At 58.2% G+C, this 24,768-nt stretch overlaps 13 protein-coding genes across 13 annotated transcripts in view; 5 read left to right on the forward strand and 8 right to left on the reverse strand.

Annotated features, from left to right (window-relative positions):
* Nucleotides 1-29: 29 nt before the first annotated feature.
* ACA1_304270 (Filamin repeat domain containing protein) lies at nucleotides 30-7,224 on the forward strand (the record flags this gene model as incomplete). The annotated part of the gene is made up of 23 exons (XM_004338950.1): nucleotides 30-241; nucleotides 394-500; nucleotides 630-725; nucleotides 956-1,140; nucleotides 1,306-1,434; nucleotides 1,529-1,783; nucleotides 1,890-2,029; nucleotides 2,142-2,275; nucleotides 2,385-2,488; nucleotides 2,569-3,142; nucleotides 3,241-3,366; nucleotides 3,496-3,810; nucleotides 3,906-4,023; nucleotides 4,123-4,279; nucleotides 4,420-4,633; nucleotides 4,719-4,823; nucleotides 4,924-5,037; nucleotides 5,152-5,240; nucleotides 5,346-5,508; nucleotides 5,606-5,751; nucleotides 5,848-6,156; nucleotides 6,259-6,524; nucleotides 6,606-7,224. The coding sequence occupies 23 exons, from the start codon at nucleotides 30-32 to the stop codon at nucleotides 7,222-7,224; spliced, it is 4,677 nt and encodes a 1,558-aa protein (XP_004338998.1).
* A 1,043-nt stretch (nucleotides 7,225-8,267) lies between these two features.
* Nucleotides 8,268-8,827, reverse strand: ACA1_304280 (uncharacterized protein; the record flags this gene model as incomplete). The annotated part of the gene is made up of 2 exons (XM_004338951.1): nucleotides 8,268-8,753; nucleotides 8,786-8,827. 2 exons carry the CDS (start codon nucleotides 8,825-8,827, stop codon nucleotides 8,268-8,270), a joined length of 528 nt encoding a protein of 175 aa, XP_004338999.1.
* Nucleotides 8,828-10,837: 2,010 nt separating this feature from the next.
* Nucleotides 10,838-11,922, forward strand: ACA1_304290 (uncharacterized protein; the record flags this gene model as incomplete). The annotated part of the gene is made up of 4 exons (XM_004338952.1): nucleotides 10,838-11,274; nucleotides 11,529-11,736; nucleotides 11,797-11,823; nucleotides 11,854-11,922. The coding sequence occupies 4 exons, from the start codon at nucleotides 10,838-10,840 to the stop codon at nucleotides 11,920-11,922; spliced, it is 741 nt and encodes a 246-aa protein (XP_004339000.1).
* Nucleotides 11,923-12,152: 230 nt separating this feature from the next.
* On the reverse strand, nucleotides 12,153-13,260 carry ACA1_304300 (uncharacterized protein; the record flags this gene model as incomplete). Its single annotated transcript, XM_004338953.1, has 3 exons — nucleotides 12,153-12,320; nucleotides 12,373-12,507; nucleotides 12,529-13,260. 3 exons carry the CDS (start codon nucleotides 13,258-13,260, stop codon nucleotides 12,153-12,155), a joined length of 1,035 nt encoding a protein of 344 aa, XP_004339001.1.
* Nucleotides 13,261-13,991: 731 nt separating this feature from the next.
* Nucleotides 13,992-15,023, forward strand: ACA1_304310 (cysteine protease; the record flags this gene model as incomplete). Its single annotated transcript, XM_004338954.1, has 2 exons — nucleotides 13,992-14,412; nucleotides 14,494-15,023. 2 exons carry the CDS (start codon nucleotides 13,992-13,994, stop codon nucleotides 15,021-15,023), a joined length of 951 nt encoding a protein of 316 aa, XP_004339002.1.
* A 566-nt stretch (nucleotides 15,024-15,589) lies between these two features.
* ACA1_304320 (uncharacterized protein) lies at nucleotides 15,590-16,101 on the reverse strand (the record flags this gene model as incomplete). The annotated part of the gene is made up of 2 exons (XM_004338955.1): nucleotides 15,590-15,906; nucleotides 15,933-16,101. The coding sequence occupies 2 exons, from the start codon at nucleotides 16,099-16,101 to the stop codon at nucleotides 15,590-15,592; spliced, it is 486 nt and encodes a 161-aa protein (XP_004339003.1).
* Nucleotides 16,102-16,119: 18 nt separating this feature from the next.
* On the reverse strand, nucleotides 16,120-16,964 carry ACA1_304330 (uncharacterized protein; the record flags this gene model as incomplete). Its single annotated transcript, XM_004338956.1, has 2 exons — nucleotides 16,120-16,129; nucleotides 16,153-16,964. The coding sequence occupies 2 exons, from the start codon at nucleotides 16,962-16,964 to the stop codon at nucleotides 16,120-16,122; spliced, it is 822 nt and encodes a 273-aa protein (XP_004339004.1).
* A 68-nt stretch (nucleotides 16,965-17,032) lies between these two features.
* ACA1_304340 (uncharacterized protein) lies at nucleotides 17,033-18,200 on the reverse strand (the record flags this gene model as incomplete). The annotated part of the gene is made up of 3 exons (XM_004338957.1): nucleotides 17,033-17,659; nucleotides 17,710-18,024; nucleotides 18,045-18,200. The coding sequence occupies 3 exons, from the start codon at nucleotides 18,198-18,200 to the stop codon at nucleotides 17,033-17,035; spliced, it is 1,098 nt and encodes a 365-aa protein (XP_004339005.1).
* Nucleotides 18,201-18,690: 490 nt separating this feature from the next.
* Nucleotides 18,691-19,284, reverse strand: ACA1_304350 (uncharacterized protein; the record flags this gene model as incomplete). The annotated part of the gene is made up of 1 exon (XM_004338958.1): nucleotides 18,691-19,284. The coding sequence occupies one exon, from the start codon at nucleotides 19,282-19,284 to the stop codon at nucleotides 18,691-18,693; it is 594 nt and encodes a 197-aa protein (XP_004339006.1).
* Nucleotides 19,285-19,416: 132 nt separating this feature from the next.
* Nucleotides 19,417-21,323, forward strand: ACA1_304360 (uncharacterized protein; the record flags this gene model as incomplete). The annotated part of the gene is made up of 9 exons (XM_004338959.1): nucleotides 19,417-19,557; nucleotides 19,646-19,715; nucleotides 19,797-19,846; nucleotides 19,940-20,125; nucleotides 20,238-20,315; nucleotides 20,409-20,487; nucleotides 20,590-20,781; nucleotides 20,920-21,021; nucleotides 21,166-21,323. 9 exons carry the CDS (start codon nucleotides 19,417-19,419, stop codon nucleotides 21,321-21,323), a joined length of 1,056 nt encoding a protein of 351 aa, XP_004339007.1.
* Nucleotides 21,324-21,445: 122 nt separating this feature from the next.
* ACA1_304370 (Ras family protein) lies at nucleotides 21,446-22,045 on the reverse strand (the record flags this gene model as incomplete). Its single annotated transcript, XM_004338960.1, has 1 exon — nucleotides 21,446-22,045. One exon carries the CDS (start codon nucleotides 22,043-22,045, stop codon nucleotides 21,446-21,448), a length of 600 nt encoding a protein of 199 aa, XP_004339008.1.
* Nucleotides 22,046-22,289: 244 nt separating this feature from the next.
* ACA1_304380 (acetyltransferase, GNAT superfamily protein) lies at nucleotides 22,290-23,420 on the reverse strand (the record flags this gene model as incomplete). The annotated part of the gene is made up of 6 exons (XM_004338961.1): nucleotides 22,290-22,462; nucleotides 22,556-22,657; nucleotides 22,743-22,780; nucleotides 22,867-22,984; nucleotides 23,076-23,161; nucleotides 23,245-23,420. 6 exons carry the CDS (start codon nucleotides 23,418-23,420, stop codon nucleotides 22,290-22,292), a joined length of 693 nt encoding a protein of 230 aa, XP_004339009.1.
* An 859-nt stretch (nucleotides 23,421-24,279) lies between these two features.
* Nucleotides 24,280-24,768, forward strand: part of ACA1_304390 (Ras family protein) — a gene marked incomplete at both ends in the record, with an annotated part of 2,101 nt that continues 1,612 nt past the window's right edge. The window contains one exon of the mRNA XM_004338962.1: nucleotides 24,280-24,719. Within this exon, the coding sequence (XP_004339010.1) occupies nucleotides 24,280-24,719 (440 nt within the window). The remainder of the gene's footprint in view (nucleotides 24,720-24,768) is intronic.

Genomic DNA, 24,768 nt, shown 5'->3' on the forward strand with positions numbered 1-24,768 from the left:
AGTAGTGAAGATTAGTTTGAGGACAAAAGATGAAGAAGGCAGGGCTTACCAGCGAGGACATGGGCCGCGCGGGCGAGGAAAAGCGCGACTGGGTGGCTGTCCAGCAGCGCACCTTCACGCGCTGGGTCAACCAGCAGCTGGCCCGACGGGGCGGCCAGATCACCGACCTCCTGCAAGATCTGCCCGACGGCATTCACCTCATCCATCTCGTTGAGGAGCTCTCTGGTGCTCTTCTCAAAGGGTACTATAGCCCCCCCCCCATCGTCTTCTCTCTTTTGCGTTGGTTTCTTTTATTTTATTTTTTGTTCTTGATTATTTTTTAACATTTGTTTTGTTTTGTTTGTTTTTGTATTTATTTTGTTGACCCATTGGCGTTTGTCGGGCGTGGCGCAGGTACTCGGGCCGACCGCGTATGCGGTTCGAGAAGCTGCAGAACTGCATGCTCGCCCTGCAGGCCATCAAGAACGAGGGCATCTACCTCCTGGGCATTGGACCCGAAGGTGAGCGCTCACCTTCTTCTTCTTCTTCGTTATTTGTTTGTTTGTTTGTTTGTTTGTTTGTTTGTTTGTTGTTTGCTCAAACCAACCGCATCAATCACTAACCACACAACACACCACCACCACCACCAGACATCGTCGACCCCAACCTGAAGCTCATCCTGGGTCTGATCTGGACTCTCATCCTCCACTACCATCTCCAGGGCGGCGCTGGTCTCACCAGCCGAGGTCTCTCCCTTACCACTTCTTCACCGTGAGATTCCTTGAATTCCGTTCTAAGCTGCGTGTTGTGTGCGGTGTGTGTGTCTGTGTGTCTGTGTGTCTGTGTGTCTGTGTGTCTGTGTGTCTGTGTGTCTGTGTGTCTGTGTGTCTGTGTGTCTGTGTGTGGTGTGTGGTGTGTGGTGTGTGGTGTGTGTGTGTGTGTGTGTCTGTGTGCGGTCGGCATGTGCGCACGCTAGGCGGTAACGGAGGCGAGATCACCGCGGCGGGCGCGAGCGGCGCCGGGACCAAGTCGGGCGGCGTGGCCAAGAGCGGTCCGGCGAGGGCCAGAGGCGCGGCCATGAAGAGCGAGCTGCTCGAGTGGGTCAAGTCCAAGTGCGAGCCCAAGGGCGTGCAGGTCACCAACTTCACCTCTTCGTGGCAGGTACGCACATCAAACTCTGTCTACGCGCCTGGCGTGTGTCGTGTCGTGCCTTGCGTGTCGTCCGCACAACAGCTCACGGAGCTGGGCGCTATGTGTGTTGTGTGTTGTGTGTGTGTGTGTGTGTGTGTGTGTTGTGTGTGTGTGTGTGTGTGTGTGTAATTGTAGGACGGTCTGGCGATTGCGGCCCTCGTGGAGAGCCTGCGCCCGTCCACGCTCGACCTGGAGGCCCTCAAGCAGCAGGTCAAGGGCGGCGACGTCGACGCCCGCCTCACCACCACCCAGCTCGCCATCGCCGTACATCCGCCCGCCTCGAAATTTCGCATTCCTTCCGCCCCCCAACCCTGACACATGACACGCACGACACGCACCACCGCACACGACGATGCAGAAAGCGGATGAAGCGCTGGGCATTCCTCAAATTGTTGAGGCCGACGATCTGGTGCTCATGACCACGCCCGACGAGCTGTCGGTGCTGACCTACGTGGGCTACTTCCGCGCGTGGAGCGACTCAGACCCGTACCGCTGCATGGTCATGGGCCGCGGCATCGAGGCCCCCACGCTGGGCGAGCCCAACCAGTTCCAGGTCTCCATCTACGGCACCGTCAACAAGGAGCCCCTCGTGCTCAAGGACGACCAGATGAAGGTACAACCGCTCGCTCTCTCTCTCTCTCACACACACACCACACAAAACCGCACACGCACACAAAACCGCACACGCACGCGCTGACATTAGTGGTTGATGTGTGCAGGATTTGGAGATTGGGGTGACGGGCGACGATGGCAAGTCGCTGCCGGTGAAGGTGGCCAACAACCACGACGGCACCTATACCGTCGAGTACACGCCCACGACGCCCGGCGACTACGAGGTCGGCGTCAAGCTCTACAAGAAGTACGCACGACCGCACACACACACACACACACACACGACCGCACACGCACACGCACATGACACGACATGACACGCCGGGGTCTAACGGTGACAATTAAATTGTTTGGTGAAGGCTGGTGAAGGGTCATGGCCGCATCAAGCTGCGCGGCAATGCCGCGGCCTCGCTCAGCGCGGCCCACTGCGTGGCCGAGGGCAAGGGCCTCACCTCCGCCGCGGCCCTGCAGTCGGCCAACTTCAACATCACCAGTACCACCCTCCACATTCCTCACATACCACCCCTGCTTGAAATGATTGGAATGTTTGTTTTCTTGTCGGCCTGCTCGAACCCTCACCACGACGATGATGACGTGTACAGGCTACGATGCCAAGGGCAAGCGCGTGCTTGAGGGCGGCAACACCTTCACCGTCGAATTCGCCGGCGATTTCCCCGCCGACAAGACCCCCTTTGCCCACGTCCAGGTACGACTGCTGATCGCACACGACACACGCGCGCGCACACACTCACTCAGGCACGACACGACACGACACACAACGCGCAGGACAATGGCGACGGCACGTACTCGGTGTCGTACAAGCCCTTCGCCGAGGGCGACCACCAGATCGCGGTGAAGCTCAACGGCGAGCACATCAAGAGCTCGCCCTTCACGGCCAAGGTCGAGCGCGGCCCGTCGCCCGCCCACTGCGCCATCACCGAGTGGAACGAGGTCCGGGGCGCCACCGGGCCCAAGGCCGGCGAGGCCGTGCTGCTCGACAAGCGCGTCTCGTTCGTGATCGAGGCGCGCGACGGCGCCGGCAAGCGGTTCGACTCGGGCGGCCACAAGTTCGACGTCGACATCAAGCAGGTCAACGCCCAGGGCCAGGTGGAGGAGGAGGGCTTCCAGGTCGACAACGCCGACGACGACGATGGCGACGCCGCTGAGGTGCGCAACATCGTGTTCTCGAACCAGCGCGACAACGGCGACGGCACGTATCTGGTCAACTTCCTGGTGAAGGGCAAGGTCGAGGCCAACTACAAGCTCTTCGTCACGCTCGACCGCGAGCCCATCCACGGCACCCCGCTCGAATTTGCCGTCAAGCGCGCCGCCCTCGCCCCCGAGAAGTGCACCGTCGAAGGTGCGTGTCGTGTGTCGTGCTTTGTGTCGTGCGTGTCGTGCCGTGTGTGTCGTGTGACGACGTTTTGCTGATCGGTGTGCGTTGGTGCGTTGGTTCAGGTTCGGGCCTCACGAAGGGCTTCACCCACAGGCCGTCGCACTTCACCCTCACCGGCCGAGCCGCCGACGGCCAGGCCATGCCCATCCCCAAGTCCGACGGCTACCTCGTCCAGGTCCTCGGCCCTGGTACGCCCCCCATCCACCTTGCCCACAACACGACACGCACTCGCCACAACACGACACTCACCACACGAAACGCAACACGACACTCACCACCGCACACGTGACACGACACTCACCACTGCACACGCACAGACCAGAAGGAGTTGCCCGTGCATGTGGAGGACAACGAGGACGGCACGTACGACGTGTCGTACACTCCGACGGAGGTGGGTCCCCACCGCGTGTCAATCCACGTCAAGAGCCAGTCGCTGTCCGGGAGCCCGTTCACGGCCCAGGTCGAGAAGTTCGTCGACGCCGCCAAGTGCGTGGCCGAGGGCGAGGGCCTGTCGGGCGAGGTCACCACCAACAAGCCGCTCGTCTTCACCGTCAAGCTGTTCGCGCCCAACGGCGAGCCCGTCCACGAGGGCGGCGACAAGGTCGACGTCAAGATCACCTCCACCTCCTCGGGTACGTACCACGCCCAGCCAACCGCACCGCACACGCCACCACCGCACACACGCAACCGCACACGCGTGATTGCTGACTCACTGAGGTGAATGCAGGCAACGAGTTGAATAACGTCAGCAGCGTGCGCGACAACAAGGACGGCACCTACACCGTGCGCTACTTCCTGCCGTTCACCGACACTTTCAAACTCGACGTCTCTCTCTACGGCGAGAGGTACTGCCACCATCCACCGCACGCACACGCACCACCGCACACGCACGGTTGCCGACTGACGGGTGATGATGATGATGACGACGACGATGCACACATCAGCATCCAATCGTCGCCGTTCCGCGTGACGGCGGTCAAGGGCAAGGAGGACTTTGCGTCGTTCGCGTGGGTGGCCAAGGACTCCACGGGCAAGGGCATGGTCAAGTCCGTCGACGACTTTGCCATCAACATCGAGGGTCCCAGCGGCAAGGACATCGAGGTACCATTTCACACAATTATTTGTTGTTATTATTCTTATTGTAAATTATAATTAATCATTTTTATTTATTTATTTATTGTTAATATCAACATTTTTATGACCACATACCTCGCATTCCTCACCTATTGGGTGGTGGCCAGGGTTGGCGCGGAGTGGACATCGACGAAGGCGCCTACGGCGTGGACTTTGTGCCGACCGAGGGTCCCGGCAAGTACAAGATCAACGTGCGACGCAACGGGAAGCACATCCCCAACTCGCCCTTCATCCTCGACCTCGGCGAGAAGAAGCTGCCCTCGACCAAGCTCGCCTTCACCGCCCGCCGCAAGGACGGCAGCCCCATCAACGACGCCACCCGTACGCACTCCCTTCTAGTACAGATTTTTGGCTTGTTGCCCATGGCAACAGCCCAGACTGACACATGGGGCGTTTTGGTATGCAGCGGCGGACTTCAGCGCGGAGGTGCGCGGACCGGATGACGTGGCATTGGAGACGCAGATCGTCGACGACGGCGCGCCCACCTTCGGCCTCATCTTCCAGCCCAACGGTGCGCCACGCTCGTCGCTGTTCAGGTTCAACCACCGTGTGCTGACGTGTGTGTGTGTGTTGCAATGAATGTGTGGAATGTACGCGCACGCGGAGAATAGTTGCGGGCGTGCACAAGGTGGTGATCAAGTACAAGGGCGAGGAGATCCTCAACAGCCAGGCTAACGTCGGCGGCGCGCCCGGCGCCGCTGCCCCGCCCGCCACCCCGCCGCCCGGTAAGTTCCACGGCGCACATTTCCGTGTGTGCGTGTACGTGTGTGTGTCGTGTGCGTGTCGTTGCGTGTGCGTGTGCGGCGGTCTCATTGACGCGCGTGTTGTTCTGCTCGCAGAGAAATTCCTGGTGCGGTTCCCCTTCACCCCGCTCAAGAAGGACGGCTCGCCCGTCAACGCCAAGTCGCCCTCCGAGTTCGTCGCCAAGGTTCGCTCGCCATTCACGCACAACACTCGCGTGTTTACCGCCGCACACGACACGACACAACACGACACGCGCTAACCCACGCGCGCGCATGATATGTGTCGACAGGTGAGCGGACCCGACGACGACGTGGTGTCGAATGAGGTGCAGGACCTGGGCGGCGGCAAGTACGCGGTCGCGTTCGAGCCCAAGCTCCCCGGCATCCACACCATCTCCATCCAGCACCAGGGCGAGGAGATCAAGGACGGCCCCTTCCGCATCAACGTCGGAGGTACAGCGAACTTGCCCCGCACCCCGCGTGTGTGCTGTGTGCGGTCGTGTGCTGTGCTGTGTGCGGTATGCTGATGGGGTGCGTGTGTGGTGAGCAGGTCAGGCCATGGGCGGTGCGGCGCAGCCGCCTGCTCCGGCGGCCGAGCAGCCGCGCAAGCAGTTCATGCGGTTCCCGTTCACGCCCAAGAACGCCCAGGACGACTCCCCCATTGTGCCCAAGAGCCTATCGGAGCTCACCACCGAGGTACACTCTTGTTCCATTGGTCGCTCATGCATTACCATGCAACTCTTTTTTCCGATTGGGTGTTTGGCTGATGTTGACGTGCAACCAAACCTATAGATCGCAGCTCCCGATGGGTCGTCGGTGCCGGGCGAGGTGACGGACATGGGCAACGGCCAGTACGGCATCGTGTTCGAGCCCAAGGGACCCGGGCGCTACGTCATCGGCGTCAAGCACAACGGACAGCACGTCAAGGACTCCCCGTTCCACATCAACGTCGGCGGTCAGCCCGCCGCCGCCGCCCCTGCCGCGGCGGCTCCCGCCCCGTCGCAGCCCGCCCAGCAGCAGCAGCAGTCAGTCAAGTTCCCCTTTGCCTGCAAGCTCCAGGACGGCACTCCCTTCACGCCCAACTCGCTCAGCGAATTCGAGGTATGCGTTATTTCATTTTTAGATTTATTTTTGATAATATTGCTATTTTCCTAAAATAACGGCAATAATTGTTCATTTTTTCTCTTTTTTTGTGGCGTGCAGAGCGAGGTGGTGGGACCGGACGACAAGGCGATCAGCTCGCAGGTCGACGACAGGGGCGGCCAGCACGGCGTCGTGTTCGTGCCGGGTCCGCCCGGCCGCCACAAGATCACCGTCAAGTGGAACGGCCAGCCCGTCCAGGGCAGCACCTTCGGCATCAACATCGGCGGCGGCAGTAAGCCCGCCGAGGCCCCCAAGCCTCAGGCCGCCGCTGCCTCCGCGCCCGCGCCCGCCACCGGCGGACCCCAGGAAATCCAGACCGCCGGGCAGTACGCCAGCCCAGCCGCCTTCTTAACATTTAACGCCGCCTCCTTAACCCTGTGCCACCGCCGCCTTCTTAACAACTGCAGGAAGAAGTTCACGTTCGTGTCGGGCAAGTCGTTCGCGCGCTTCCCGCTGGCGCCGGTGTCGGTCACGGGCCAGCCGCTGGACGACAGCGTGCCGCAGATGGAGGTGACCGTGCACGACCCGGCCCAGGCGGAGATCGGCTACAAGGTGATCCGCGACGACGACGGCTTCGCCATCCTCTTCCAGCCGCTCGTGCCGGGCGACTACACCGTCGCCGTGCGCCTGGCCGACCGCCACATCCGCGACTCGCCCTTCACGGTGCCGATCGGAACCGACCGCCAGCGCGAGCTGATGGACAAGATGGGCGGCGCGCCGCTGCCGCAGGCCAAGTTCAGCGTCACGCCCAAGTCGACGGCCGACGACGGCCGCACCAACCTGCTGGCCGACGTGGCCGGCGCGACGGCGGCCGACTTTGCGGTGACGATCGAGGGACCCGAGGGCCAGGCCGTCGAGGGCCGGCTGGCCGCGGGCGCCGCCAGCGCCTCGACGCTGGACGTCGTGTTCAGGCCGCCCGTGCCCGGCGTCTACACGATCCGCATCGAGCACAAGACCCAGGGACCCATCGTCAACAGCCCCTTCCGCCTCCAGGTCGCCCCGCCGCCCGGCATGAGCGCCCAATGATTGTGTGTGACACCATTGTTGTTTTTAATGATAAAATCACAGACTTTATTTATTATTCATGTATTCCGGAGCCAACCGTCAGCGCCCTCGAGGCCAGGGGACAGGAGACACGCAGAGTTGTCATCGGGACACGCATACTGGTGATCGGTTTGTTTGTTTATATCCTTCGTCTTCCGAGTCTCCAACTCAGATTATGTTGCCCACGCCGCCCCATCCTATTTTGGGTTAACCCTAGGGACACTGGACCCCAAACCCTAACCCTAAACCCCAAACCCTAGCCCTAACCCTAAACCACATCATCATAAGGGGTGGGTGTGATCAGGTTGTGTCCAAGAGGCTCTTCCTGTGTGGAGGGAAAGACACAATGAAACCCTCAAGGATGTCCTCCAAAATTTGCAACAATGGACACTAAATAGAAGTCCTCTGATGTTGAGTTGAACTGTTGAACTGGCCCAGCATCCTCATTGGGCTTGTTGGTGCCCATGTCTTGTACATTGGGGCTTTCATCATGTACATAAGTGTGAGGGGGAAGACAGTTGAAATCCATCATTATGGTTGAAAGATGCATCTATGTACCAATGATTTTTGACATATACCTTTGCTTGCTTGGTTATGTTTGATTTTGCCACTTTTCATTGGTACAGCAAGGCAAGTGTATCCTGTCAGGCCCTGCCATTGCTATGAAGGTAGGGTGAAGTGCAGTTGCTAGGGGCAACCAGGTCCCCTATGTCATATATAGAGATCAAGGAATGTCAAGGGGGGGTCAAGGGGGGGAACCAGAAAAGACTTCCCTGCGCAGGCATGAAGGCAACCTGTTAGCAGTAAATTCTCAAAAGATGGCATGGTCGTACGGCGCGTCGTCGAGCGCGCCCTCATGCGTGGCGAATTTCGGTGTCCGCCAGGCGCGGAGGCTTGCATCGTGTCGCATGCCAGCGAACAACAGCCGCGGCTGCAACGCTGCAAGCGTACGGCCACCTCGGCGTTGTCCTCGTTGCTGGGCATCTTCACGAAAAGGAGGCCGCTAATGACGCCAATAAAACTGCCTATTCAGTTTTATTATTGTCCGCGAGCGACTCAATAATTTGTGCTTCGGTGAATCCGCTCCTCTCGAGCGCGGAGCCAAAGGCGGTGCCATGGACCTGCGCGGCCAAGAGCGGCGCACCGGCAGCTGGTGCGTTGTCCCCCGCCTGCTGCTCCTGCTCCTGCTCCTGCTCCTGTTGCTCGTGGGTCACCAATGGCTTTGGTGAGGCGGCGGTGGTGGTGGTGGTGGGCGGCGACGGCGAGGGGGAGGAGGAAGAGGAGAGGGAGGCCCAGAAGTCGTTGAGGCGCGTGCGGAAGGGGGGGTCGGTGTAGTAGGTGTAGCCCACCCAGGCCGAGAAACCCGTGGCTGCCCCAGCCAATTCCCAATAAACCCCAAACGCCGGATCGCGCAGCAGGCGGCTCCATAAGCCCGCATGTCCGCCGCCGCCGCCGCCGGAGCTGGGCGGAGGGGTGGCCCCCGCATTGGCGAAGAGACGGCGCGAAGTCACCTGGCGCGCCGCAGGGACGCGTGCATGCGTACTCGAAGCGGGGAGGCGGCACGCTGCCCTCGCACGGCTTCCATTATTAAATCCCCGGCGCAGCATTCGTCAGATGCAGTGCAGATGGAAGTGGTGGAGATGAAATGGGGGGGATAACATGTGCCTGCACGCCCGGCAGAGAGGAAAAGGGCGGGAAATGCGCCCCCAAAATGCTGCTCGCAGAAACACAACAAAGTTGTTTTCTTTTCTTTTCTTTTTGTTCTTTTGTTCTTTTTCTTTTTTGTATTTTTTTTTGATTGAAACAAGAAGTCGCCCCACAAGGCTTCAAAAGATCCCCACTCATGTGGCGAAGTGAACTGTTGTTTGCAGTGCTTGGGTTGGTGGATCCTGTGAGCTGCTGTTGGATGCTGACCCAGGAATGAGGGCTGCACAGCTCCATGACCATGATGGCCTGGTTGTTGTGTGAGGTATACCCAACCCAAGCTTCAATTAACTCAGCCAGCCAACTTGAAACCTACATCAAACTCTGCGTCAAAGCCTACCCCAAGCCTCACCTCAAGGCTGAAATGCTTCTGGAGGAGAGTGAACAAGTCACTGGGGTGCTCAAGAAATTGGGATATGCCATCCCTCACATCAACCATGAGGACAAGGGCAGTGTCACACACAATATGGTCATGAACATCAGCGGACCTGCACAGATCCCATCACTCAAGGAGCTGTGTGTGGAGGAATGTAGGCAACTCCTGGACCTGAGAGTGTGCTTGTTCCAGATGACCCAGGATCTGGGTGAGGAGATTGTCAATGTCTGATGGAAACACCCCCAAAAAGAAGAGGATGAGGAGGACTCAAGAGAAAGTGAATTGGATAGTGTAAACATTAGTTGATCTTCACCTTCTGCGTTTTGTGGTCCCAAGTGTGGTCACATCAACGCCAGCCAGCAAGCGTGTGTCATGAGGCCCCCATCAGCACACTTGTTGACACCCAGCTCTCCATCAGGGAACAACTCTCCATGGCCTTCCAGCTCATCTACACCACCACATGCCTGGAGCAATTCAGGGGTGTCCACATTGGCACATGCAACACTGCCAGCGTCAGATGGTCACACAAACCCAACAAGTATGCACAATTTGTCATCCCAGCAGGCAGGGCAACAGACCAGGTCAGGTGTTCTGGGTGCACACCTATGGCCACTCATGGTTCTGGTGCAATCTGGACACCGCCATCATTGGTGAACACATGCGACCGTCAGTGATAACATGACTTGCTATCACAAGGTGCACAATGCCAGCATGCAATCTGAAATGAAACTCAGCCAAGAAGCTATCCTGGTCAAACTGATCAACATGAGATTGCATGCCACCAAACTCCACACATCTGATCTGGGGGTGCTGACGACACCACATGAAACCTGGAGATTGTGTGCCATTGATCTTGTGTGGGGGATGCTGTGTCTTGCCAATCCTTGTGCCAAGCCCAGCATGCTGTTGTATGTGTGGTGGCAGAATCTGGAGACGGCCTCTGATCTCATGGGCATCCTGTGCAATGCTGACTGGGCCACCACCCAGGGGAGGGTTTTTGAGGATGAATTGCAACAGCTGATCTGACAGATGGAGCTTGTGCCGCCATTCAAAGAGAAGCGCAACATGGTCTGGCGTGGCGACCAATGTGCTGTGCTGTTCAAGCCTGAGGTGTTGGTCGGCGTGGTTCCAATGGATTGCATGGATCACCGGGATCCGATCGAGGCCAAAGGATTCTTTGGGGTGCTTGAGGCGCTGGAGCCGGGCCTGTGCACCAATGTGTACCTGCTGCCCGCCAACGAGGACTATTGCACCCGCATACTTGTCCTGAGGACGTTGGCGCTGTTGGCCCTGGTGGAAACAACTGCAGATGACGGGCAACAAGTTCATTAAGTTCTTCCCTCACCTCCACGCGGTCGCCGATCAACCAGATCTTCACGCCATCGTCAAGGGCATGGATCCAATCAACGCCAGCGTGATCGTCAACTCCATCCAGCACATGGCATCGCATGCAACACCGCCTACCTCGCCAACATCAACACCAAAAACAACAACAATCACATCAAGGATACGCTCATGCGCACCTACTCAGCCAGCGCCCTTTCGCTCCTCCCACATTACAACAGCAAGACAATCTTGCAGAAGCACGCCCTCTACACCATCACTAAAGACGGCAGTGTCACCGTCAGTTACACTCGACGGGTGTGCCTGCTGGCATCACGACCGACAGCCCGCGACTTCACGACCATCCTTGGGCACGCGCCCATCGACGTGCCCTGCATCGTCGCCGACAAGGCCAACATCGAGTCGCTGGCACAGACCCAACTCAACGAACCACAGCTGGGCATCTATGCGGGGGTGGCCCACGCCCTCTATCCATTCCCCGTGGGCAGTGCCGAGGATCACGATTTCCTTTCAAATCACAAGAGCATGTACCAGAATCCAGGGATCCACACGCAGTTTTGGCCAATCCTGATCCACAAGCTCGCCACCCACCAGCATGTCAACAATCTGTGTTCACTCAATCCTGACAGCACGCCATTGCACCTCCATATCAAGTTTGCCAAAACGAGCCCCCACCAGACAAGTACACAATCATCAACGACCACCTCAATCGCCATCATTGATGAATCAGCAGCCGTCAACAGATTCACCCCAGAACAGACATGGGCCGTGAGGCGCACCTGTTGCGCCCCCTCACTGACCTTGGGATGTACAGCAGCAATGAATGAGCCATGCCGTATGCATGGACCGCCAGATCCAACAGGTCGCGTCAGCAGATCTGGCTCGAGGACGAACGCGGCCTCCTTCGGTGTGGAACCGATCGCCCGTGGTTGCCCATCGCCATTGACATGAGCCAGTCCAAGCATGGTGGCGGTCACGCCATCCTGCTCCTCGTCAACCTCGCGTTGGGCCGCGCCTACCTCTTCGAACCCAACGGCGCCGGACTCACCGACGACGAGCTTGGGGGCGTGGTGCCGCCATCCAACGATCTCGAGCGCCATGCCGCCTACCGCGAATCTCTGGCCGTGCAGGTTCTGCCACCCATCTACCGGATGCTGGTGCGGCGTGCCGGTTTGCGACCGGCGCAGTGGGTCACCACCCAGTTCATCGCCAACGCCGACAACCATGTGCTCAGCCAGGGGCCACAGAATCTGTAGGGTCAGCCCGAAGACATGCTTGGCCGCGATCCGGGCACCTGCGTGGCGTGGCGCACGCTGTTCTACCACCTCTTCATTCTCCACTCCGAGCTCGAACCGGATGATATTCTGACGCGCATGATTGACCCCGCCCCTACCTCGGCCAGATCATTGGACGGTACTCGATGTTGTTGGCGCGCATGATTCGAGTCGCGAATCATGCGCGCCAAAAACAATGCATTATTCGTGCCCTACGGGAACTGGCGTGCGTCATCCCGCGATTCAAACTGCCCCACGGCAAGATGCTCAAGTACGATCAGAAGAGCTACGATCTGCTGCCCGAGTGCGCCAAGAAACACATCGAGCCCATTGGCGACTACGTCGAGGACATCGAGCTGTGCTACTTTGCGGCGACGACGCTGACGACGGCGAACGGCATTTTAAGCCCTACCACAACGATCGCACGCGTACCGACATCGTACCGCCGACATGGAGCTTCGTCCACGCCATCATCCATCGATGCGACGACGCCGTTGCCGAGATGTCGCGTACCATCGCCGGGGCGTTCGACGCGCCCTCGACGTACCGACGCTCCGGTGTGTCTGTCTGGTATTAAAAGAGATTTACCGAACCCAAGACAACGAGCATTACAATCGCCAACACAAGGATACCGCCGCCGATGATCTTGCGTTGCGTGTTGGCGGTCCAGAACTGGACGAATCGCGACCAAAAGCTGTCTCCGTCGCCGCCACCGTTGTTTTTGCACAGGTCGGGATGGCGCTGGCAGCAGTAGGTCTCGAAGCTGTTGTCGTTGATCTCGCACCCATCCGTGCAGGCGCAATCGATGATGGCCCCGCAAAAATCCGGACACCGTGTCGCCTGGTTGACGTGATCGAGCGTCTGGTAGCCGCCGGACGTGCACGGCGCCGAAAAGCACGAGGGTGCCGGGATGCCGTCCTTGTCGGATCGGATGCACGCGCACAGGGGATCGCTAGGCGCCGCCACCGTCTCGCAGTATTTGCGCATTGTGGGATCGCACAGGGCCTTGTTTTCGACCTTGGAGCAGAACAGCTGACACGTCGGTCCGGCGATGTTGTCGGTGCTGGCGCAGTAGTCGTTGAGGATGCCCTTGCAGTCGTCGCTACACGGGCACCACGAGTTGCCGCAGTCGTAAAAGTTGTGCACGTCAAGCGAGGTGCAGCATCCGAACTGATTCTTGGCCGGCGGCTGGACGCGGAGGCAGCACCCGCCGGTCTCGCTGGCGCACCACCGCGATCCGTCGGCGCCGCCGCCGTTGCGCTGCGTGCACGTCGTGTCGCCCGAGTGGGCGCAGTCGGTGCTCGAAACGCCGGTGGTCATGCGTCCACACACGCACGATAGCGTGCATCGCACGAGGTGGAGGCGGAATCGGACATGGTGTTTGCGTGTGGCCCTCATCGTAATGAAATAACCGGTGTGGGATTCACGCGCATCACGGCTGAATGGGCATCATTTTATTTGGCCTAGGAAACATAATAGAGGCTCGCATGACCACCCCAAACTAGAAAGGCGTTGCATTTGTCCAGTCGCCAGAATGTGTCGGTCATCACTTGGCCGTCGCGATGAAACGCCTTCGGCTGCGAGACGAGTGAACTCAGGCGTGTTCGATCATGGGGGCATGCCTCCTCACAAACTCGATCAATTTCTTCCGACATTCTGCTTGCGCTTCTTGGAGGGAGCAAAAGAAGACGGTATTGATGGAGGCGCCTATCAAGCTGAACGTCGGTGGACGCTGTTCTAAACGACCCTGGCCACCTTAACCTCAGCGTCCTGGCGACCATGTTCGGGGAGGTCTGGCGACAAGAGGGAAAGGTTCACTTCGTCGACGCCGATCCGACGATCTTTGCCGCAATCCTCAACGCGATGAGGCGTGGCCATCCGGCAGACCATGCGTTCAAGCCCACCAACGTGACGTCGGCGGCGTGGGAGATTTTGAACCGCAAACCGGATATTATTTTCACCCAATCATTGCTTGGTTGTCTCAATCCGCCATAAATTACAGAAAAAAACTAAACCAATACCCAGGCCTTTTTGTCCACGCCACAGCCAGCATGCGTTTCGCCGCCCCTCTCGCCCTCTCCGCGGTCCTCTTCTTCTTCTTCGTCGCCTCCGCCTCGTCGGACGAGCAGCAGCATGACGACCCTCTCAGGGGCGCGTTCGCCCAGTGGATGAGGACCCACGCCAAGTCGTACTCCAACGAGGAGTTCGTCTTCCGCTGGAACGCATGGCGCGAGAACCACCGCTTCATCGAGGAGCACAACCGCCAGAACCACAGCTACCACCTCGCCATGAACCAGTTTGGCGATCTCACCGCCGACGAGTTCCAGACGCTCTACACCCCAAACTTGGGGCGTGGACCTCTCACTGCCGACGACAACTCCACTGCTACTCCTCCAATCTTGAAGGAGAAGGCCACCTTCGCTCTTGCGTGTGTCGACTGGAGACAGACTACTCCCAGAGTCAAGAACCAGGGTACGCAGCCCCCCCCCCGCCCAAAGCCCAATTTGCACTGCCAATCTTAGTGTTTATGTGTGTTGATTACTTCTTTTTCAGGTCAGTGTGGCTCTGACTATGCGTTCTCCGCTCTTGGTGCCCTCGAGGGCATGCTCTCGAGAAAGTACGGCCGTCAAGGTTTTGATCTTTCTGAGCAGAACATCGTCGACTGCTCGGGACCTCAAGGCAACTACGGCTGCAATGGTGGTTTCATGACGGCATGCTATGAGTACGTCAAGAAGTCAGGTGGCGTCAACTACGCGGTCAACTATCCCTACACGGGGCAACAAGGCCAGTGCCGCTTCAACCCCAATTCGAAAGTAGGGCTTAGCAGTTACGCTGTGATCCCCTACGGCAGCGAGCAAGCTCTCGAACAAGCGCTTGCCACGGTTGGACCCGTCGCTGTCGCCGTCGATGCCTCGCTCCCATCCTTCCGGTTCTACTCGGCGGGCATCTACGTCGAGCCCTCCGCAACCCCAACAAACTTAGCCACGCTCTGGTTGCCCTTGGTAACTGCACGGAGAATGGCATGGCGTACTACCTCCTCAAGAACTCGTGGGGCACTGGTTGGGGCGAAGGGGGCTACATGAAGAGCCCTGAGTCACTAAGGGCAGGAACATGTGTGGTATTACCAATATGGCCTCTTATCCCGTTGTATAATCTTATCCATAAATGATTTGGTTCCTTTATTGCAAGCCCACGCTCTCGGTAGAGTTGATCTCTGGGATGCGGTCCTTATGGGCGGGAGCGATTGTCTTGGCGTTGGCGTGTTGTGCATTGGGCGTGGGCTTATGGCACGAGAGGGCACCCGTGTTCGTGCTGTTGTCCACTTTCGACGACGCTCACACTCCAATATTAGAAGACGATCTTGGGCTTGGAGTGCCCTTCTATTGGTCGATGATTGCTCATGATGCGGACAGCTGTGTGCAGAACCGATGATGTTGAGGTTGGTGTTGTTGGTGAGCCGCAGCCGCAAGTCGAACACGCTGCCCGCGTCGACCGGCACGGCCGCCGAGAACGAGATGCGGTCGCCCATACCATCAGTTGGTCGCGTTGGTCGCGTTCATGAAGTCGGCAAACGGGCCTAACGGTCCGGCACTCTTGGATTCGGCCTGCGAGATCCCGTCGTGAATGATGAAGGGTTCCGCACACTATTTTAAAGGGACATGAGGATCTTTTGACGCAAATACACAAAGGCGTGATCGTAAGCCATCTCTATCGCCCGATTCTGTTCCGTATCGGCGGCGATGCCTCTTGCGATCCACGAGACACCGCCGTCGTCGCCACGAGCGCGATCGAACGCCTCTTTGTACGGCGGATCGGCATCCGGATCGGCGCGAACGATATCGGCGACGAATCCCACGACGATGTCGATCTGGCACTTTGCGAGCTCAATGGGGCAGCGCGCGATGGTGTCTATCCAGCCGATCAGATCCGGTCGTCCGACGTAGGCCGCGCACGCCCATAGCCCGCCTATAGCCCGCCGTCCCACGGGCAACCGCGGTGGAGCAGCCACTCCAACACATCCCAGCGCATTTCTGCGGCGGCGGTGAAACACGCCGCCATGCCCCAGGTGCTCTCTCCGGCATCTTGTGCCCGCCTGAACCAGTCGGCGATGGCAAGGTTGGTGGTGTGAACGGGAGGCGCCATGGAGGTGATATGGAGCATCGTGCTCGTGGTGGCAATTTATTCGTGCCTGTAGAACAACACGCCGGACACCACGCCTTGGCGTCGTGATCGTAGTGCTTGCTGATGATTTCAGCGGATTCGCCCCACCCCTCAATCTCATGGCCCGCGGCGGCGTCGACCAGGACCTCAAAGTTGCACTTGATGGTGGCTCGGGTCTTGTCCGATGGCTTGATGCTCTTGAACCCTAAGATCCTCCACTTGCCGCCCAAAGGACGATGTTGATACACAACGAGTCGCGCGTCGACGATGCTCTTGATCTCGCGTCGGATTGATTCGGCGGTGCTGTCGTCGAGTCCGAGGGTCGTCTTGCCGCTGAGCAGATCGCGCATCAGTTGGAGTTCGAGTGCATACTTTCCGACGAGAAAGTGAACACCGTCGCCGACATCATTGACGATCGTGCCAAAGAAGAGCAGCGCGCGGGCGCCGGCATCGTGGCACTCGGCGTCGCTCTTGACCTTCTTGATCTGACGTTTCAAATCCGCGATGGGCTCGCGCACGATATCGTAGGTCTCACGTTTGCGTTTTTTGGCCTCGGTGATGGCGGCGCGCCGGTTCTCTAGCTCGTTGAACCAGCCCGGATCGATCCTGCGCCCGATCCACGCTTGCACGCTCGGCTTGAGGCATCGCCTCATGAAGCGGATGGCGTTGTCCTTGGAGTGTGGCACGTTCTCGAACAGCCACTTGAACATGGCGTACTGGCTAAAGTGAAGAGCGGTATCGCACAGCTCGGCGTCGACGATGTGACTGTTGGCGTGTGCAATCTTGATGAACTCGAGGTCACCCTCTCGGATCGCTTTGTCGAACAACCCCTTGTCGAGAGGGATGCTGGTCGTGCTCTCCATGTTATGGTTCTGGTGACAATGACGCGGCTGCTCCAACAACCAACTTATTTGCGTAGGCAACGCGCAGTTTATCCCGACAGCTGCGTGCAGAACCACGAGCAGCCAATGATGTTGAGATTGGTGTTGTTGTTGCTGAGTCGCAGCCGCACGTCGAACACGTTGCCTGCGTTAACCGGTACGGTCGCCGAGAACGAGATGCGGTCGCCCATACCATCATCGGCGGCGTAGACGATCTTGTTGAAGGCGCTCACGATCTTGTCGTCGCAGTAGAGCGTGACGCCCCAGCGCGCAGTCCCGCCGGGTCCGGTGGTGTTGACGTTGATCGTGTGCAGGTACTCGCCGGCGACGTTGACCGTGCACTTGCTGTTGACAGCGTCAAACGTGACGGCGGATGTGGGCGCTTGAGGTCGGGGCACGCTCACCGAGTTGACACCGATCGACACAAAGTCGAAATTGATAAAGGAGAGGTCGCCAGAGGTGCCGCCGTCGCCGGGAGCCTGGATGAAGGTGTTGCCCGTCGATCCGTTGGTGGTGATCGCTCCGCTGAATCCGGCAAAGACCGGCTGTGGGTAAGAGGCAGACAGATTGGCGAGCTGCGCCAGCGGCACGCGGCCGTTGCTGTCGAGCGTAGCGAGGCCGTTGGGCTGGCCCTTGGAGCTGACGAAGGCGTCGATCTGCGCGTGCGTGTTGGTGCCCTTGTTGGTGAGATTGACATGATCATGGAAGCCCATTTAACGCCCGTCACCGTGGTCGTGTCGGCGATGAGTGCCTGGTGGGTGGCGCCCGCGGCCTGCGCCGTCGGCGTGCTCCCATTGCCCACCAAGAAGGTGCCCTTGGCGGTGGCACGCGCGACATTGCCCAACTGATTCGATGGCACCTGCGCCGTGCCGTCGAGCGACGCGTAACCGTTGATCACACCCTTGCTGGACTTGTCTTCCTTGGTAGAGCCGAGATTGGTCACCGCAGTCGTGCCGCCGACGTTTTCGAGCTGGGCTGTGGGCACGCGGATGTTGCCGTCGAGGGACGCCACACCCTTGTTGAACTTGTCCTCCTTGCCCGTCTGGAGCGCCGCGATCGGACCGCGTTGTCGCCGATGACGACGGTGCCGCCGACGGCGTCCTCGATGACCTGGCTGGTGGCGATGGCGACCCGGCCGTCGCCGTATTTCGCCATGAGGCCCGATCCGGCCATATCGGTCAGATAGAGATCGCCATTGACATCGTATCTCGTGTTCATCGTGGGCGCGATTCATCGGATCGTCAGACAATTTAAAACGGCGTGCATCGGCGATCACGATCCGTGGTGGCTCAGGATCCCCTTGACTTTATTTCATCGATGTTGGCAAGTATGAAATCGCACAGCCGGGGACGAGACACCGGTTTGCCCTCGCGGAAGAACTGGCCGTGTTCGGCGATGAGGCACATCCGAAACAGGCCGTGTTCCACGCGTATGTTGATTCTGAACTCGGTTCGCGCCTTGGATACCCCACACGACGGACAGTGTTTTTCACCGTTTAGGTAAATGTCGCTGGCCGATCGCAGTTTGTTTTGTCTGTTGCGCTCCTTCCAGTGGGATCCGCAGCATGACTTACACCATCCGCTCAAACCATCCGAATCTCTCTTGTTCTTGTTGAACATTTCTATTGTTTTAGCCTCCTTGCATCTCGGGCATCGTTTGGTCGCTGGCATTGTATGCGTTCAGACGGAGATGAAATCGCCAAAACAGTTTAATGAGCGAAGTGCAAACCGACCGCCAGAATGAGCACCACTGCCAAAATGTACACGAAGTACAGCCAAGGCCTGGATGGTTTTTGGTGTTTGGCGGCCTGTTTTTGCGCATATCCGGCCGACGATCCTGTGTTTTTGCCCAGGCAGTGCGTGACGATCGAATTATGATCAACGACGCAATCGCCGCTGCCAGAACACGAAATGACTGTCCCGCAAAAGGATGGGCAGTTCTGCGCCTGGGTCGCTTGGTCGAAATTTTTGTAGCCGCTGGCGCTACACCTACTATCAAAGCAGCCGGGGATCGGCGATCCGCGTGCCACGGCGTTGATGCACGAGCACAGAGGATCCGCCTGACCCGCGCTGGTGGCGCAGTAGGTCTCCATCGCCGTGTCGCAGAAGCGCTTGTTGTCGATGACCGAACAGAACGATTGGCAGAGCGGGCTGGTGACGTTGGCCGGATCCATGCAGTGTTGCCCGACGATCTCTTGGCATCCGGGGCTCCACGGGTACAGATCGTTGCCGCACTCGGCAAAGGTGTCCTTCTGGCGCAGACAGCACGGGACGATGTTGTCCATCGGTGGCGACAGACGCATGCAGCATCCGTAGCCGTCGCTGGCGCACCATGGCCGCACCAACCGGGCTTTTTTTGTTATTTGCTTTTCTTTTCCTGGAAACACCAACAACGTGAAGATCCGCGCGCCGGAAGGAAGAAGCAAAATCAAAAGATGGGCTATGAAACGGACTTTGAGGGAGAGCTGAACATTCGACCTCGCCTGGCCGATGAGTTTGTTGCGCGCTTCAACGACGTGGCCTCGCGTCGCAACAACGTCTATGGCGACGGCGACGAGGGCTCTTTCGACCACCTCGTACTGCCCCCCCCCCTCTTCTTTCTCTTTCGCTCTCGCTCTTTGTTGTTTGTTGTCGACAAACTAAAAAGGCGCACGCTGCGGGCAGGTCTTTGGGAAACGAGGCACCGCAGCGGGAGCTCGAGTCCAAGAGAGATACGATAACCCGGCCTGGACTGGTACCTTTCACCACCTTCACCAGTGTTGTGTTCTCTTCACAACTTAAGTTGTGAAAACTGCACTGTACACATGTCATGCAGGTGTACCATCGTGCTGGAATGCTTGGCAGCTCAAAAACGAGCCTGGCAAGGTACACTCATACGCGTACATATGTAGTTTTATTTATCTACATGTTGTATCTACATGTTGGTAGATAACATGTGGAATATGGTGGCTGTAGCAGACATGCACAATCCTGCACTGGGAGGGAAACTCCAAGTTCTACAACTACGTCCAGTGGCTGCAGTTTGTGGTGGACTACATCATCAGGGAGAACCAGGCGCTGGCGCCTCTTCTCAACTTTCAGGGCGCCATCACATGGAATCAGGACAGGACTGACTGCGACGACAAAGGAGTCCTCACGCTCAAGGTTTGCACTTCGCCTCCATCGTGTCGTGTGTGTCTGTGTGTCGTGTGTCATGTGTGTCGTGTGTCGTGTGCGTGTGCATGTTCTCATGACCGATTGCGTGATAATATGGCAGCGTGTGCAAGAGAAATGGAAGGTGGTCGCCACCGTGGAGACACCCTACACCGTTCTTCTGCCCATGCAAAAATCCGCGGTACTCCTCTTGTGCATGCCTACATGCCACATTTACACATTATTTATTCAACATGTTGTGCAAGATGACGAACATTAACATGTTTTTGTACAGCGCGAATTCAGAGAAGTTTGGTCACCTTTCTATCGCGGCGGCTACTGCCCTGTGCTTCTCCCTGGCCCGCGCAAGGAGGGTACCCACCTCACACACACACACACACGACACACACACACACAGCACGACCGCACACGCACACAACATGACTGCACACGCTGATGTGGTGCCTCCTCCCCAGGGATGGTGGAATCTAAGCGAGATGCGGTGCACGCCGACGACCCCTGCGAGAAGCCCGAGTGCAGGCTGACCGACCAGGGCGGGCAGCTCGAGGTCTTCGTCCAGCCGCGTCTGCCGTCGCTGTTGCATCTCTGCCTGTCCGTGGCCGCCACCAACCTCGCTCGGTCTGCCGAACCAGCCGCTCAACCTTTAGGTACTGCCACCGCACACGCCGCACACGTCATGCGCAATTAGCTGATACCACCCGGGCGGACCACACGACACACACACACAACACACACACACACACACACACACACACGATACACACACGATACACACACACACACAGAATCACTGCCGGAAGAACTGCAGAGGGAGCTGAGGAGGGGCGGTCGCCACTGCAGCGGCTGCGGGCGCCTGTTCTGGGGCGCGGCCGGTGCCAACGTCTTTGGTACCACTCATACGCAACCAACTCGCCCAACTCTTCGCTGCTGATCATTCTTTGCTTCAATGACATATGAACTCCACGGCGCGCGCGCACACACACACGCACACACACGACACACACACACACACACACACACGACTCGTGCAGTGCTGTTGTCGATCATGTTTGACGGGCTGCCCATGCTGGGGCGCTACTGCTCAGTGCACTGTTGGCGCGAGGAGGTCACCGACGCCCGGGCGAGGATCGATGCTGTACGGACAACCGGAGATGACGACGATGACGATTCCGATCAATCAGAAGAGTAAAAAGCAAGCGGTGGCGTGTATGAGTCTTGCAACTGGTTGATGTTCGTTGTTTCGTTCGCGATTTTATGTACAACTCTCCTGAAAGCGTTCGTGTGTGATGTGTGATGGTGTCAAGAAGGTGGTTAGAAGAGGGAGCACTGCTGCTTGAGCTTGATGCGGCCCAGGCCGCTGCGGCTGCCCCGGCCCTTCGAGCCCTTGTCGTGGGGGCTGTTCTCCGGGTTGGCCTTGCGGATCTCGCGCACCAGCTCGAAGAAGCAGGCGTCGACGTTGATGCGCGCCTTGGCCGACGTCTCGAGGTACTTGCACCCGAACGACTTGGCCAGGTCGGCGCCCTCCGACGTGGGCACCACGCGCAGGTGCTCCAGGTCGCACTTGTTGCCCACCAGCACCATGGGCACATGGTCGTCTTCCTTGACCCGCAGGATCTGCTCGCGAAACGACGAGATCTCTTCGAACGAGCCGCGGTTGGCGATGGAGAAGACGCACAGGAAGCCCTGGCCCGTGCGCATGTACTGGTCGCGCATGGCGCTGAACTCGTCCTGGCCGGCGGTGTCGAGGATGTCGAGCAGGCAGGTCTCCTGGTCGATCTCGACCTGCTTGCGGTAGGAGTCCTCGATGGTCGGGTCGTAGTCGTCCATGAAGTGGTGGTTGATCAGTTGGATGGTGAGCGCCGACTTGCCCACACTGCCGCCGCCGACCACTACGAGCTTGTACTCTGTCATTCTAGTTCTGTCTTACACTTGTGTCTGTTGTTTGTTCTTTTTGCACCTTTGGCCGAACTGGCCTTTTATGGCACCAGGAATGAACCGAAATGATCTAAAAATAGAACATTGCGTGATTCGTTCAACTCTTTGATTGTCGATTGGCGAGTAAAAATAGATTCACATTCTTTAGATATTGGGCCTCGGCCCGTCGTTGTCGACAATAGTGAGAAGAAATCGAGTTGCTGTTGTGCGTGCTGCTGTTTTATTCAAGTGCGGTGCGCATGTTCATCACGCCGGGAGAGTTGACAACTTGCAGGAAGGCGGGGGAGGTGACGGTGTTATACTCGGCAAACCCCACCTTCTCATACGCCTTGATCGCAGCTATGTTGTCGCTGAACACAGAGATCTGTGCCTTCGTGTAGCCCAGCTGCCTGCCTACTCACCAGAATTGATGTCAGAATTAATGTCAGCCCACCACACGACACGACACGACACGACACGACACGACACACGCGTGAAACAAGGTACAACCTTTGGAAAGGGCGGCCTCCATGAGGAGGTTGTTGACGCCTTGCCTACGGAACTCGGGCTTGGTGGCGACAAACTCCACAACCCAGAACTCGTCCGATTCTGGACGTGGGAGCAACTCACAAACACAACCACACGAAGGTGAGAGTGAGAGCGGTTCAATTGATTGATGAGAGAGGTGACGTACGGGCCAAAGTGACCATACAAGTGGTCATCGTCGCCATCCTGTGTGGGCGTATTGGTGGTGCATTGTTTGTGTAAGTGGTGGCCTTGCCAAAAGTGCTGCGAGAAGCAGATGATCATCAGCATACCCTTCCGTCAGACCGGCAAAGTCTTCTTCGACCCACCCGTACTTGGTGGCCAACACGGTGGTGAGGAGGGCGGAGAAGTTGGTCATGGGCTTCTCCTTGTACGCATAGCCGGTGAGACCTGGTGATAGCAACACGAACAGAGGATTGCGTGAGTCATGAAAACAGCACTCACAGTGTGTGCAACTCGATCACGGCGGGTAAAGACGAACCGCCAGCTCGCGTTCCGTCTTCAGTCTGCGCCACGAACCAGCCGCCCCAGTGGGTGAACGACCCCGTCCCCTCTGGCGACTCGTCTCTGTCCAAAAGGAAACATTTGAATAACTAATTAATCCAAAATAAAAGAAAAATACAATGATCAGAAGAGGAGGGTGTATGCACAGGATGAAGTCGGTGAGGATGGTGAGCAGTTGCTCTTCGGTGTACTTGGACCCGAGGACGCGCTCGAAGAGGCCACGCGGGTGCTGCGAGCGGCCGGCCTGAAGCAGCACCCAGGCCAAGAAAGGCCCGTCTTCGCGTGTGGCCGCTCGCGCAGTGAACTTGGTGGAGGCTGCCATTGCGATGTTGTGGTGGTGGGAGGCTGATGCTTTGTAGAGAGGCGAAGAGTGGAGCCTTTTCTGGTATGCGGCCGAGGTCCTAGGCAAGAAGGCGATTGGCGCGAATGTTGCATATCCAAGGAGAATCCTAGCTGGCTCACGGTTGGTTAAAAAAACATCGACATTGCTTTTCCTTTAGAACATGGGCTAGCCGTCCCATTGGTTGACTGCTTCCGGCACTATGCCCATGGGCCATATATTTCTAGCATTCCTTGCGATGTTGGCATTCCGCATTCCACGTGGCTCAAGCTTACCAGAATTTTAGCTCGTAAATGTAATCTTCCCATCGATCATGGCTGACCACCAAGCTGGTGGAGGCTCTGGGGGAGCACATGAAGTTCTTTCCCTTAGCTCGGGCACTATACCGGTGGATCACGACCGACGCAGCAGAAGGCTGAAAAAGAGTGGATCTTTCCTTCATTTTGCCACTGCCTTCGCATCGTCGCACCGATTCAACAAGAGCGAGGACGACCTCCAACGCGCAGCCTCCTCCTCCTCCTCTTCATTTCCCTCATTCAAATCGAGCAGCGGCAGGGATATCATCGTCGTGAGTGATCGAAGTCGTCTTGTCTGCGACGACGATGACGATGACGACGAGGGCTTTCTCGTCGATCCACTGGCACACGCCGAGGCGACCAACAGCGGCGAGCATGCAGCCACCAAGGCCAGCATCGGCAAGATGAAACTTTTCGACTCGATTCGAATTAGGAGGCCGCGAAGGAAGGAGCGCTCCTTGTCTTCCCTCTCCTCCTCCATGTCGCGCTGCTCTGCATCCTCCATCTCCTCCCACCCTTCATCTCCGATCTCTTCTACTTCTACGATGAATCATCATCGCGCTACTCGCGAATGTTGTTGCATCCCGGGCGGCGACGACTGCTGCAGCAGCAGCTCGGGCCTCTACATAGATGGAACCTACGCGAACGAAACGCTGCCCTACGAGGTGCTACTTCACATCTTCGGCCACCTGTCCATGAAGGAGCTGGGCGTCGTGTGCGTCGTGTGCAAGTTCTGGAAGGAGGCCAGCGAGGCCGACTGCCTGTGGAAGTCGATCACCTTAAGTCTCTGGGGCGGCCTCGGCCTACGTGACGTCCAGCGCGCCGCCGCCGCCACCACTTCCACTTCGACAACCACCAAGGACACCGGTGCACGATCATCGTCGTCATCGTCGTCGGTAGCCTCCACCACCACCACCACTTCTTCTTCTTCTTCGTGTCCGTCGTCTCCTTCGTCGTCATCGTCGTCAGCGCTGCGACCAGCGTCGTCTCCCTTCTCATCGCCCAAGCCATCGCGAAGGCGGGGCCTGCTGGGC

This window comes from Acanthamoeba castellanii, assembly GCF_000313135.1.
Source record: "Acanthamoeba castellanii str. Neff unplaced genomic scaffold scf7180000083517, whole genome shotgun sequence".
Classification (NCBI taxonomy): Eukaryota; Discosea; order Longamoebia; family Acanthamoebidae; genus Acanthamoeba; species Acanthamoeba castellanii.